Source organism: Pongo pygmaeus, chromosome 1 (genome assembly GCF_028885625.2).
Source record: "Pongo pygmaeus isolate AG05252 chromosome 1, NHGRI_mPonPyg2-v2.0_pri, whole genome shotgun sequence".
NCBI lineage: Eukaryota > Metazoa > Chordata > Mammalia > Primates > Hominidae > Pongo > Pongo pygmaeus.
The window spans coordinates 183,780,605-183,795,791 of NC_072373.2; the positions used below are offsets into that span (position 1 = coordinate 183,780,605).

General features: G+C 42.0%; 1 protein-coding gene across 2 annotated transcripts in view; it reads left to right on the forward strand.

Annotated features, from left to right (window-relative positions):
- The first annotated feature begins 1,831 nt into the window (after window positions 1–1,831).
- Window positions 1,832–15,187, forward strand: part of EFCAB14 (EF-hand calcium binding domain 14) — a 44,255-nt gene continuing 30,899 nt past the window's right edge. Inside the window, exons 1-3 of one of the 2 annotated variants that reach the window (XM_054489069.2) lie at window positions 1,832–3,351; window positions 4,809–4,957; window positions 13,172–13,317. In XM_054489069.2, coding sequence (XP_054345044.1) covers window positions 3,167–3,351; window positions 4,809–4,957; window positions 13,172–13,317 — 480 coding nt within the window. In that variant the 5' untranslated portion in view covers window positions 1,832–3,166. The remainder of the gene's footprint in view (window positions 3,352–4,808; window positions 4,958–13,171; window positions 13,318–15,187) is intronic. The other variant, XM_054489075.2, reaches the window with a different exon arrangement.

Sequence of the window (15,187 nt, forward strand, 5' to 3'; positions counted from 1 at the left end):
TAAACGGCTTCCATGCTGATGGAGCCAGGAAGTAGAGACATGATTGAGTCCCAGGTTTCTTGATTTTGATTCCAAAATTCCACTCATACCTCTTTGCAACACTGCCCACCTATGTAGTCATCACATATTTATTGGGTCATTGTTATTTAGGAGTACACTTCTGGGCTAGACACTTAAAAACAAATCAGATACAGGCCCAGGCTTTGCGAGAATCCTTAGACAAAAGCAGTGTAATTGCCACAGTAAGAATATGGGCATAAAAATTACTTTAAGTGACTTTCTTCCAAGTAACTCAAAGCACTTTGCTTTAAATTCCATTTATATCTGATGACTTCCCAATTGATATTTCAGGCCCCAACCTGTGCCCAGAGAACTCTCAATGGGTATACCAAACAGCCTCCATTTGAATATTGAATTGACTTCTCAAACTTGTCCCAAACTTGCTCTTCCCCATTTCAATAAATAACAATTCCTTGCTTCCAGTGTTTCCACCTCCAAACCCTCTCTTCTCTTCACACCTTTCATCTAATCAGCAAAAATTGTCAGCTCTGTCTTCAAGAAGCATCCAGAATGCTCTCCATCTCTGCTACTTCCTCTCTATCAGCATCATCTCTAGCTGGACTGTAACAAACTGCTCTCCTGTGTTCCTCACTCTCCCCCCACTTTTTTCTACAAAGTAGCCAGAGTAATTTTTTCCTTTATTTTATTTTATTTATTTATTTATTTTTGAGACGGAGTCTCGCTCTGTTGCCAGACTGAAGTGCAGTGGCGCAATCTCAGCTCGTTGCAACCTCCGCCTCCCGGGTTCAAGCCATTCTCCCGCCTCAGCCTCCCAAGTAGCTGGGATTACAAGTGCGCACCACCACGCCCAGCTAATTTTTGTATTTTTAATAGAGACAGGGTTTCACCATATTGGCCAGGATGGTCTCCATCTCCTGACCTCGTGATCCGCCCACCTCAGCCTCCCAATATGCTGGGATTACAGGCGTGAGCCACGCGCTGGCCCAGAGTGATTTTTTTTTTTTTTTTTTTTTTTTTTTACGGAAAAGCCAGAGTATGCTACCTCTCAGCTTAAAGCCCCCAGTGCTTTCCCAAAGTCCTTTCAGTGATCCATAAGGCCCTAAAGCTCTGGCCTCTTACGCTTCTCCGACCTCATTTCCTATCACTCTGCTCCTTGCTCTTCTGGTCCAGCCACAACAGGTCTTCCTGGTCACTCCTTCCTGCAGGTCCAGCCACAACAGGTCTTCCTGGTCACTCCTTCCTGCAGCCACTGCACAGCTCATTCCCTCACCTCCGATAAGCTGACTAAATGTTCCCTTTTCACAGAGGCACTCCCCATCACCTGATCGTGTTTCAATTTTCATCATAACACTTATCACCTCCTGACATTTAATATGTTTGCCTATTGTTGCTCTCCTCCCTCTAGAGTATAAATAAACTGCAGGAATAGATTGGCAGATAAGATACACGATGCTCAGTTAAACTTGCATTTCACATACACAATGAATAATTTTTTAGTGTCAGGATGTCCCAGATGTTGCATGGGATGTCTTAATGATAAAAAATTGTTTGCTGTTTCTCTGAAATTCAAACTTTACTGGGTGTCCTACATTTTTATTTGCTAAATCTGGCAACCCTATACAGGAAGACAAGGACCCGGGTTATTTTGTTCATGGCTGTATCCCCAGCGCTAGAACAGCTCCCGACACGTAGTAAGTAAGCTCTCAATAAATATTTATTGACTGAATGAATGTGTTAATTAATCTGAAACGCGCCTAAACTTTTACAAGCCTGTGTGAGAGTCAGAGAGGCGGAGCCTTCATACTTGCTTAGTCCAGGGGGCCTGGGCGGCTGATGAACTTTCGAAGTAGGTCGAGCAGCTGGGCGCTTTGCCTGCCCCGCCCGCGCTCCGCAGGATGCAGGACTCCACCCGGCTCAGGTTCGCAGCAGGTCCCGGAAGCCCTCCTGGGGGCGGGGCCACCCTAATCGGCAGGTGGGACCCAGCCCCAGCCGGGGCAGGGCCCCTTTAACGCCCCACCGCTCCTCCACGACTTTCGCCCCGGCGTGACGTCACCCCGGCGGGTGACCAATGGGAGCGCGGATTACTGGCAGGCGGCGCAGGCGGCCGCTGCCAAAGGGGAAGTAATCTGGGGCTGGAGCGATGGCCCGGGGCTGGAGCCCGCGGCCGCCGCCGCCGCCGCCGCCGCCACCAACACCAACAACAACGTGTCGGGAGCAGCCGCGGCCGAAGCCGGAGCAGGGGCCGGAGTCGCGGCTGGAGTGGGGCCTGCGCGTGTGAGTGGCCGAGAGTTGCCCGTGCCGGAGACCTCAAACTCCGGGCGGGAGCGCTTTCGGTCGGCCGAGCCGCCGTCGCCCGCGGCACCGTGTCCCCAAGGCCCAGACAGCGGGGCGGGGGTCTAGTAGGCGCGGGACTGGCTTCTTTTAGGCCGACCCTTCGAGCAGGGCTCCGGATCTTCCTCGGCCTCGGGCCCCCTTCACGTTCAGGACGGAGGCCGGAGAACGGTGATCATCACACACTCCAGCCGGCTTCCTGGCCCGGGCATTTTCTCTGTGGCCAAGCAGTGTTGGGATTGTAGCTGCTGGGAGCCCCCTCCTGCCGCCACCTCTCCTGCAAGGAAGGGACTGACGCGTTCCCACGTTCTTACTCTGCACCTCCCCACTCTCTTCCCATTCAAGAACGAGTTTCTCTTCCTTCTCCATTGGAAATCCTGCTTCGGAGGTCCAAAACACCTATTTTAAGCGTGCCCTTCCTCACCTCCTGGAGCACCCTTAGAAGTATTGCCTACTTATCCGGGCTGAGAATCCTTCATTTTTGACTTGGCTTTTTTTTCGCCCTTTGGGAGATAAAGGTCCCTCTCCACCCTCTGCTAACACTCTGCACCCAAGGCCTTATCCTTTGGGGTCACCAGCTCCTTGGCCATTTCTATGTGATTTCCCCCACCCATCTGAGTTCCAGTTTCCTCTGGGCTCCAATCTCCAGTCCCTGGCGGATCTGGTCAGTCCCACCCCTAGGTGGGAGTGACCAGGGGGCTCTGGCCCAGGATTCCCAACCCTGGAAGGCAGTTCCAAGGCAGGAAGAGAATTGGGCGTCGGGTACGAACCTGGCAGCTCAGGAGTCGGAGCTCCACTCACCCCACACAAAAAGATGAAAAAGCGCAAAGAGCTCAATGCATTGATTGGTTTGGCTGGGGACAGCCGGAGAAAGAAGCCCAAGAAAGGCCCAAGCAGTCACCGCCTGCTTCGCACTGAGCCTCCCGACACAGACTCTGAGTCCAGCTCCGAAGAGGAAGAGGAATTCGGTGTGGTTGGAAATCGCTCTCGCTTTGCCAAGTGAGTAGTGGTGAAAGGTGGAATGGGAAGAAGGCATCTCCTTGCACTACCAAGGGGCCACATTGACAGGAAAGAGAAAGGAAGTCCTTAGGAAGAAAAAAGGGTGTAGGCCTTGGAAGTCAAAAAGGGAACAACGGTTTTAGGGAGAAGGTAAGTTCAGATCCTGAATGAAGAATAAGTTAGAGATCTGTCTTTAGGTAGAAAGAAAAGCTCCAAATCTGAGGTGGAAATGTGGACTTGGAGAATGTGCCAAGAGCCCAGGGAGTCCTAAAGAAGCAAAGGATGGAGACAGAGGAGCAGAGAAGCTTTGGGAACTAGACTTTTTGAAACAGTGTAGAACAAAGGAGAAGCAGAGACTTTAAGACTGCAAATTATTTCGTTTTTGCACTCTGGATGAGTCTGAATATTGGTGATGGGGAAATATGGTGAGAGATATACTGTAGGAAGTATGAGCCTTGAGAGTAGGTAGGGTGGGGCTGCAAAAGAAGAGGCATCATTTTCCTTAGCCGTTCATAGGTGGAGAGACCACTAGGCAAATCAAGTAGTAAGATTTGAGGACATTGGGATTGGAGCTCAGGGTGGGAAAGGACTAAAGGGAACTTTAAAAACGCCCTTGGACTCTCTCAGAGCACACTAAAAGAAAAGAGGATTCTGCTGAGGATGTAGAAACAATGGCTAGGCAGAAGGTCGGGCTGCTGACATTGAGTGGTTGGTTGGTTTAAAATGTCTTATTTTGTTAAAGGAAGAGTTTGATTTCTAATGAGCTTTGTCAGCTTAGGCCGTTAAGGGCAATCCTGGGTTTGGGTTATGAAGGTCTGATGAAGTGTTACCTTCATCAGAAGGTACCTGGAGTAGTTACCCTGCTAAGTTAGTTTAGACCTTGAAGGTTGGTTGATGTTTTGTGTGAAATCCAGCCCCTTCTGTGTTTCCTTGCTTCTGAGCCAATAAGCTAGAATACACCAGGTGCCCACTTAAAACTACAGATCCTATTTCTTTCATTTCTTTTGCAGTAAAACTTGCTCAAAAGTTTATAAAGTTTCAGTAAACTGAAACAAGGTTCCCCGGAGTGAGTATGTATTTGAGAGAGAGAAATCAATAGGCAAATTACAGTGCAGAGATGGAATTGCAGAGAAACATTGGTCTTTACACTTTTGTGACCTGAGCTTGTATTCAAAGACCTCCCTCCTGATGATGACAGCTGCAGTGCCTTTAGGTTCTTCCTTTTACCCTGCAGGAACTCCTGTTTTATGTGACGTTGGAAACCTTTGTATCCAGTAGATGAACCCTTAATAGGTCATGTTATTTATTCATTTAAGTGCTTTACCCTACCTCCCCTGGTTAATTCACTGGTTATTCATTTAGAGGAGATAATTGCATGGCAAAATGTGTACTATTTCTAATAAAGCTATACCCATCATCACTTTTGTACTCATGGTTGAATTTGTCCTCTTGAGCAGGGGAGACTATTTACGATGCTGCAAGATCTGTTATCCGCTCTGTGGTTTTGTCATCCTTGCTGCCTGTGTTGTGGCCTGTGTTGGCTTGGTGTGGATGCAGGTTGCTCTCAAGGAGGATCTGGATGCCCTCAAGGAAAAATTTCGAACAAGTAAGTGGTTACTCTTTTTTTTTTTTTTTTTTTGAGACGGGGTCTTGCTCTGTCGCCTAGGCTGGAGTACAGTGGCGCAATCTCGGCTCACTGCAACATCCGCCACCCAGGTTCAAGTGATTCTCGTGGTCAGCCTTCCGAGTAACTGGGATTACAGGTGTGTGCCACCACGCCCAGCTAATTTTTTTGTATTTTTAGTAGAGACGGGGTTTCACCATGTTGGCCAGGCTGGTCTCAAACTCCTGACCTCAGGTGGTCCACCTACCTCGGCCTCCCAAAGTGCTGGGATTACAGGTATGAGCCACCACACCCGGCAGTGGTCACTCTTTTCAGAGTGTAATCTTGGACTCCTTTCCAAGTTCTGGGACAAAGTCAACCATGCTGAATGAAGAGTTTTGCCCATTCTAGTGAAGCAATTGTACGTTCCTCTCAGTATTTTTATACTCTTTTTGAGCTGTCTGTTTGAATGTTGTAACACTTATTTGTTTTTAAACTCACGAACAAAAGGCAGTGCTTATGCACCAGCAAGACAAGTAGCATCTGAAATAATGGCATTGCAGTCAATGCTTAGCGCGCAGAAGGCAAGAGACTCCTACCCCTAGGGTACGAGTCTAGGACTTGGTGTAACCTGTACTTATGGCTTGCATCTCCCCAGGTATAAAGTGGCAATGACAACACTGGGCTATTCCTTCCACCTCACAGGGCCATTTGAGAAAGAATGTGGGAGCATCTGTCAAACGATTGCCTCTTTAGAAAGACCAAATAGGAGCATAGGAATGGGCAATAGTAAGAGTAGCTAACATTTGTGGAAGGCCTACTCTGTGCCAAGTCTCAAATCATTTTCTTTACAAAATAATCCCGTGAGATGGGTATTATTTTTATTATTTTGTGCTCTTAGAAGGATTAAGTAATTTGTTCAGTGATTAAGTATGACAGAGCTGAGCATCCTCTTGCCCCTTGCTACCCAAATTCACATTTATAACACTACTATCTGCACCACTGTTCCTGGTGGCCTTGTAAGCCTATGCACATTTCTTCAAGTGCCTACGGATCTCTTTGATATCAACTTGGTCAGTAATCTAAAAGAAGTTTAGTAGAAGAAACAGGAAGAACTGGTTTTCTGCATACTTATCAGTTTTCAAGCTTAGAGCAAGGACTGATAGATTTCTCTCCTTAGCTGTGCTTATACTAGTAACATGATCTGTTTCAAGAAAAAAACAGTTAAATACCATTAATGAGTGTTATCATTTTAAAGTTTTAGGAAACTTGAACTAAGTTACATACTCATGAAGGGCTTACAACAACCATACCTACTTTGAACACTGCAACTGTCACAAATGTTTTTCTCATGAGTGAGTTTTAAAGTTTAAGGAGGTTTTCAAGTCACAGAGTTTTGTATATTCTAAATTGTAAAGTTATATTTTACACATCCAAATTACTTTTTCATTTCTTTTTCTTTTTTTTTTTTTTGAGATAAGGTCTTGCTCTGTCACCCAAACTGGAGTGCAGTGGCATCTGGCTCGTTGCAGCCTTGACTTCATGGGCTCAAGCAGTCCTCCCGTGTCAGCACCCCACACCCCCAATCCCAATAGCTGAAACTACAGGCACGCGCCACCCTCTGCTAATTTTTGTATGTTTGTAAAAGACAGGGTTTTGCTATGTTGCTCAGACTGGTCTCGAACTCCTGGGCTCAAGTGATCTGCCTGCCTCAGCCTCCCGAAGTGCTGGAATTACAACTTTGAGCCATTGTGCTCGGCCCAAATTACTTTTTCCAAAAGGTATGTTTGCATAGTAGCTTCGACCGAATTTAACATAGAATTTTTTTTATTTTTTTTTTCAGCAACACTGAAATTTTTGGCTCTAGGTTTCAAGGGTTAATCTTCTAAGCAAAGGAACCAGTTTCAACTTAATCACAGATACCCTAACCTTAATAGCATAAGCACACCAGGAAACTGACCACAAGGCTTTCTCAAGGTCATAAAGACATCTGGCTGCAGAACTGGAATTAAAGTTCTTACTTTCCATCTTAAGCCTAGATTACAGTATCCTCACTTTCCCATCTGAAGCCTAGAAGATTACAATATCCCAACTTCTCTTGGCTGCCTACAGTTACTCAAGTTTTGAACCCAGCCTAAGAACAGCTAATTTTTAGTGTGTTAATGATGTTTCTAGTGATGTTGCTTAAAAAAAAAAGTTAAAATACTAACTTTGGTTTTCTTCTGAGTTTCTGATTCTGGGGCTGGGGATTCGGTATGCCACAATTCTCTGCCAGAATCCTAACCTGGATTACCAATTTTTAGAGTATGGTATAAGAAACAATGAGATATGTACCCCATATTTATTTTTCCTCCTTTATAGTTGTCCTTGCAGTATTGTACAGTGTCTCTGAGGCCAATTTCTTCTTTGTAAGTAGTAAGCATAACTTGAAAATTAGGTTCTCAGAAATAGTGTTCAACCATAAGTAACCACTGAAGACACCTGTCTGTGCCGTCATCTCTCTGTAGTTAATTGGGTTTCCTAACTACAACCCTGTAGTTAGGCTTGTAGTTCAGCTATAGGCTTGTGCTGTAGCTTGTTTTGATCACATATAGCAATTATTTATTTATATATTTCAAAACATTGCTCAATTCACCCATCCAGGGACTCCTTTTTCTGACTGCTCTGTACCGTGTTTACAGGATACTTACGTAATTTATAGCTTAGCTGAGCTTTTCAGGTAATTTCTTTGGGAATGCAAATAAAGTACTTGTACATATAATAGACCTGGCAATCAGTCAACAAATATTTATTGAACACTTGTTAATACCAATCCCTGGAAATACTATACTGTCTTCAGGAGATGTCAAGAATTATACCCTGGACTGCGGACCCTGCTTTCTACCATTGAGCCACGTTCCCCTGGGACCCTGACTACATTTGTCAGCCAGCTGAATAAAGCAGATTTGGAATTGTCAGTCCAGCTGTTTTGTTGGCTTTGATTCGCTACAATAGAAATGCCAGCACCTGCAATGTCTTCCTGACATTGCAAAGCAGGACTTCCTGAGGGAGGATAGGGAATGGGGTATAGTCAGCCCATAGGCTAAACCATTGTAGACTACTTAGGAGTTTTTTGTGAGAACAAGTATCTTGACTAAATGGAACCAATCTTGTTAGGTTTAAATAATCTTTCTTTGAATTATGCTTCTACTTTAAAAAAAAAAATTTTTTTTTTTTTTGGTTGGTTGGTTGGTTGTTTTTGAGATGGAGTTTTGTTCTTGTTACCAAGGCTGGAGTGCAATGGCACGATCTCAGCTCACTGCAACCTCTGACTCCCAGGTTCAAGTGATTCTCCTACCACAGCCTCCTGAGTAGCTGGGAATTACAGGTGCATGCCACCACACGCAGCTAATTTTTTGTATTTTTTTTTAGTAGAGACAGGGTTTCACCTTGTTGGCCAGGCTGGTCTCGAACTCCTGACCTCAGTAATTCACTCGTCTCGGCCTCCCAAAGTGCTGGGATTACAGGCCTGAGCCACCACGCCCTGCCTAAATATATTTTTTAAGGTTAATTTTTTTTTCTTGTTTTTTGAGAAGACAGTGGGATTCACGAACTTGGATAAGACCACCTGCTTGTCTGGCTTTAATACCTTTTTGAGAAATCCAGAACTTCTTGATTTTATTTCTATAAATTTTCCAAGACACTTGCAAGGAAAGGAAGAATTGCTAAAATACCTGAAATAGAAAGCAAAGCAGATAGGCTTCACTTTTTTTTTTTTTCTTTTCTTTTTTCCTCGTCAAAGAGAAACTTGATCGTTAAGCTAAAAGTACTGACTGGCCTTGGAACTCTTAGCTCAGTATTCTTTTTTCCAAAACCAGATACTTCAAAAGACCTCCACAGTTATTCTAAGGAAGATTCTATTCTCAACCATCCTTTTCTGTCACTCCGCTATGGAACACTTCACTAAATGAAAAGAAATTTGGAAAAGTATAAATAAATGTGGAAAGTATAAATAAATCAGGCACCTCCTTTTCTGGCCATAAAGACAAAGTAGTGACTGGTCATTTAGCACAGAACTTAATAATGGCCTTGTGCTAACGAGGGCATTAGGGGATATAGGTATCTGTGACCTCTAAAGTATACTAGAAAAAGTACTGGTCCTAGGAGCAGAATGTTTGACTTTTTGAATTCTGGCTTTGCAAAACTAGCTGTAAAACTTAGACAAGTCACTTATTCTTTCTGGGCCTTCACTTTCTCATCTATAAAATATAAAGATGTATTTGTGCTACCAAAGCACTTTGGGCATTCCTCTGTCATAACATCGGTCACACTGTATAGTAATTGTGTGACCATGCCTGGCTCCCCACTAGACTGAAAGCTTCAGGGTCTTTTGTATATACTAGTGCCCGTGCAGGGCTGGGCACATGGTGGGGGCTTAATAACAAGTTGTTGAATAATTAATACATCAAAGTTTATTGCAAACTGGAAATACACTGTATAAATATAAAATATTGCTGTCAGCAATATGTTTACTGTTTGACTGGTATATGTTGACATTTTTCCATTTCCTTATCTTAAAGATTAGGAAATCAAAAGAACTAGGTAAATTCTTTTGAGCATTAACATACAAAATGTTAAGTTGTTTGCTTCTTATGTTGGAAAAACATGAATTAGTAATCATAAGTTGTTTGTTTGTTTTTTTGCTACACTTCCTCCCATTTATGTAATAAAAGTACCTCTACTTGACTTGTCTCTCCTAAAAAGCTCCAAACCAGATAATCATTGTGATCCCCTCTTGGCTCATACGATCCTCAGGATCCAGAATATTTTCAGGGCTGGTCAGCTTTATATGTTTATTAGTTAATAATTGTAACCCATGTTATTTATGTATTTGTCTATTTCCTCTTCCGCTCCTACCTCCTAGTTCATGCGTATAGACTGCAGGAAAGAGAGACTTCGCCCCTTGCCCCTTCGGGGTACCTGAGTGTGGCAGATGTTCGTTGGATGAGTTTTTCTTTATAACCTAACTGAAAATGTATAGGAAATTCAGTGAAATGAATTTAGACTGGCTGGTAAAATGTTTTTACCGTATGAGATAGATATATTCCTGTAAACCATGTGTAAATCAAGTGCTACATTAAAAGCACCTTCTGGGAACTACTGGGCAAAAGGAAATCAGTATGTGGAAGAAACATCCACACCCCCATGTTTATTATAGCATTATTCACAATAGCCAATATATGGAATCAACCTGGGTGTCCAACAGCAGATGGATAAAGAAAATGTAGTATATATACACAGTTGAATACTATTCAGCCATAAAAAAGAATGAAATCCTGTCATTCTTGGCAATATGGATGGAACTGAAGGACACTGTTAAGTGAAATGAGCTGGGAACGGAAAGTTAAACACTGCATGTTCTCACTCATATGTGGAAGATAAGAAAAGTTTATCTCACTGGGTGTGGTAACTCATGCCTGTAATCCCAACAACTAAGGAGGCTGAGGCAGAAGGGTCACTTGAGCCCAGGGGTTTGAGACCAGCCCAGGGAAGCATAGCAAGACACCATCTCTAAAAAAATTAAAAATAGCTGGGCGTGGTGGCACAAGCTTGTAGTCCCAGCTACTCAGGAGGCTGAGGCAGAAGGATCACCTGAGCCCAGGAGTTTGAGGCTGCAGCGAGCTATGATCATGCCACTGCCCTCCAGCTTAGGTAATAGAGAGAGATCTCATGTCCAAACAAAATAAAAATATATTTCAAAAAAATTTGATTCTATAGAAGTAAAAAATACAACAGAGGATACTAGAGGCTGAGAAGAGTAGGGGAAGAAGGGATAGGGAGAGATTGGTTAAAGGATGAAAAATTATAGCTAGATAGGAGGAGAAGGTTCTAGTGTTATGTACCACTGTAGCATGACTAGAGTTAACACTAGACAGTTCCAAATAGCTATAAGGAGGATATCAAATATTCCCAACACAAAGAAAAATGATAAATGTTTGAGATGATGGATATGCTAATTACTCTGATCACTATACATTATATGTATGGAAACATTGCTGTGTACCCTGTAAATATGTACAATTACCATATATCAATTTTTTTTAAATGTTAAAGCATGTAGGAAGTTTGTCGTTATCATGAAACCCTTTGGCAAACATTTTTGGAAAATGAATAAATATATCTCATTTCTTTCAATTCTGAATTTTCAGTAGTGAGCTTGCTTAAAATAAGGATACCACCATCAGTACTCATTTTTTGGGGGATCTTGTTGTTAAATGTGTTTGGGTTTTTTATTTAGTTTTGTTTGTTTGTTTGTTTTTGAGATGGAGTCTCGCTCCGGCCGCACAGGTTGGAGTACGGTGGCGAGATCTTGGCTCAGTGCAACCTCCACCTCCCGGGTTCAAGTGATTCTCCTTCCTCAGCCTCCCGAGTAGCTGGGATTACAGGCATGCCCCATCATGCCTGGCTAATTTTTGTATTTTTAGTAGAGACAGGGTTTTGCCATGTTGACCAGGCTGGTCTCAAACTCCTCACCTCCGGTGATCCACCCACCTCGGCCTCCCAGACTGCTAGGATTACAGGCGTGAGCCACCGCACCCAGCCTGGGTTATTTGTTGAGGGTTTTTTTGTTTAACTTAATAGTATAACATTAACTCCATTTCATACCCTACAATGATTTCACAGAACAAGCATTTGAACCCTTCTGAGTACCTGGCTCTGTGCTGGCTGCTGGAAATGCATACCCAAGTTAGATCTAGTCTTTGTCCTCAAGCATCTCACCATTTGGTAGAGGAGACAGATGAGTAAAGTTATAGTACCACGTGTTAAGTGCGTGGTAGAATTTGGAGAGGAAAGAGGTGCAGTGGTCCGAGGGTCCTGGCTGTTGGCGCTGAATCGTAAAAGGAATGAACTAGGCCAAAGTGGTAGAAATAAAGAAGAGACAAGCCAAGGGCATGTACGCAAAAACCATAGCATGTGCAAGGGTCATGAGGCTTCAAAGGTTAGTGTGTCAGGAAGATCAGCTTGGCCACAAGTAGGTTGAAGAGGTAGGTAAAGTGATGAGAAATGTAATTGGAAGTTAAGCAAAGGCGAAATATTTATTCAGGTGATAAATATTGATTGAGTGCTTAAAATGTGTCAGGAGTGTTCTAAAGTGTAGAAATGAACAAAATAGTACATGAACAAATGAACAAAATGTACCTGACCATATAGAAATGAACAAAACAGTCTTGGAGCTTACATTTTAGGAAGTTATTTTATGTGGGTCTTTTATGCCAGTTTTTAGTTTTAAGGCAGCATGTAGTAACTAAGGCAGTCTGTGGCTTTAAAAAAAAAAAAAAAGGATGTAGGTTTTATTCTGGAGGACCAGCCATTATTAATATTTTATTTTCTATGAAAAGGGAAAATGCTCTTTAAAGAAAGAAGAGAAAGCATTGTTTCAGGCCTCTACCTTCAGGCTGGCAAATCCCTAAACCATTCAGGAGCTATTGTTTCCCAAAAGAAAGGCCAAATATCACACTATACTTCACCTAGCATATTCTTTTATCTTCTATTTCATTTTGAGTTTTGGGGTGATTTAAGACTTAAGAAAATACTGTTTACTACTTATGAGAAAGAGTAAAAATCTTAGTCCTCGTAACAGCGTTCGAAAGGTGGTAAAACCTCCCCCTTGCAATTGACTAAGGTAGAAAAAATAGATTTAAGCATTTAGAAATATAACTTATAATCTCACCTTGGGCATTAATGGAGTAGATTTATAAATCTTAATTGACTAATCTAAAAGCTCCTAAATTGAGCTGGTCAGTACTTAGCATTTATCATCTATGGCCAGCTGTCTTAAGTGCTTTACAGCCGTTCTCTCACTTAATATTAACAATCCTGTGAAGTATATTTTATCTCTGTATTACAGATGAGGAAACTGAGCTCTAAGAATTTGAGTAATTTGCTCAAGGTCATAGTAAGTCACAGAGTTGAGATTCAAAGCCAACTCTTTCTGCTCACATTCTGTTATGATTTTTAGTTGGCTAACTTTTAAAAGTTGCATTGCCAGCAGTGAAATAGCCCCAGTTAAAATGGGAGCTTTAGTGTGAAAGATATATATTTACATAAATAAAAGAACAATGTCAGAATTAACTTTTATTAATCCATCTTCTTTCCTACTGTTTGATGATTTTTTTCATCTTAGGACCATGAGGGCACTTTATGCTAGTTATGATTGTTCTTATTTTGTCTTTTTAGTGGAATCTAATCAGAAAAGCTCATTCCAAGAAATCCCCAAACTTAATGAAGAACTACTCAGCAAGCAAAAACAACTTGAGAAGATTGAATCTGGAGAGATGGGTTTAAACAAAGTCTGGATAAACATCACAGAAATGAATAAGCAGGTATTAAAAGTTTGATTTTTGCTGTGTAAGCTATGAATATTTGTTTGGTTGTTTAGTATGAATAGGGTATAGAGAATTGTAGGTATAGGGAATTCATTTCAGATTGTTTTACTTTTTGAAATGGGGTTTTGCATACTGTAACCCCAGCATATTAAAGTCAGGTAAAATAGTTATGCATTTACCAAATATTTAAAATGTTAATCCTTTCTGCAAAAGAAAATAATTCTACTAAATATAGCAGTTGAGAGAAAGTTGGAAGTTTCTTGAGTCACCCTTTCCTACACAGTAGAGTAGGTGTCAGATAAAAAAGGAGTGTCATCTAACCCCCAAGAAAAGTAGGTAACCCATTTTTATTAGCTAATGAGAGCTTATTTCATTTGAGTTTACAAAATCTGGAAATCATCAACAGTAGTCATTCTAAGAATAGCTTAGGAGTGGGTGATGGAGTTGGTTAAATACCTTGGCCAGTCAAATAAGCCTAGATAGAGCATAAACTTTTCCAGTCCCTAAATTGACCAGAGTTGAGTAGACATTGATTCCAGAAGTGGGACTCTGCCAGAGAATAAAGGCTTATTCTAAGGTTGTTGATCAAGCATCTTGTATGTATAAGGATACCATATTTGTCACAGGGTAACTATAGCCCCGTCCCTACTTTGTCCAGTTTAGTTAGGAAATGTACATGTGTAGAAAAGAAAAGTCAAGTACCAGATGAATGACACACATGCAAAGTGCTTAAAAATAGATGTTATTTTTCTTGGGGCTAAGAAGGTATTGTCTTCTTCAGAGTAGAATCACAAAGTTCAGAATGAGCCAGTAGTGACAAGGAGTGCTGTGCTAGAAGAAAGTGCTTGCAAATATATCTGAAGCCACACCTTTCACCAATGGTCCAGAAGTGGGGCAGTTCAGCACTTAAGACCAATGATAAATAGTGTGGGGCAGTGGCTTCCAAACTTTTGCCTGGAACCTGCAGTAAAAAATGTTTTACATCAATACCCAGTAAACACATACATACCTATTTGTAATTGACATAAATGTTTCTGAAACAGTAGCTCACCCTTAATGTGTATGGTGCCTTATGACACTTTCCAGTCAGTTCTATTTAATCTTTCAAAATTATTCATGAAATAATTCATGAGTAGTCCTCTAGTATTTACCCTCTGTCCTTTACCTTTGGACTCTAAGTAATTAGAGAAAAGCAGGTATTCACCCCTTTTTTGCAAAAAGGATAGGAGAAATTGGCCTTGCCTACATTCACACAGCAAATTACATCAGGTGAAAGTAGACCACATTGAAGCACTGAAAGATAATCAGCCTCTCTCCTGGGGCAAACTGGGGATTCCATATAGGTAGCCAGTCATGCAGTTTACCATTCTGAGAGGAGGATGATACTGTTCAGCATGAAAAGGCAGAGTCAGCTATCTATTTTTCATCTCGTTCTTATAAACTGACATTATAGGAAGAGTCAAAGGGGATATTGGTACATGGTGGGAGAAAACATAGATTTTCAAATCTTTGGTACGTATGTTGGTTTCTGAGTTCTCTTTAACCAGGAAGCTAGACACAAAATAATGATTTTATTCTTAGCCTGCCATTATTTTTAATGCAAGAAGCACCTGAGAAGGCAGATACAGTAAATCTCAATGTCATTGATAGGTTTTTGGAAACTGTGAACTTAAGTAAATGGCATATAATGAAACCAGTTTTATCATAGGCTAATTAATATAAACAAGACTTAAGGCCAGGTGTGGTGGCTCACACCTGTAATCCCAACACTTTGGGAGGCCAAGGTTGGTGAATCACTTGATCCGAGGAGTTCCAGATCAGCCTGGGCAACAAAGCAAGACCCTGTCTCTAGAAAAAAATAAAAATA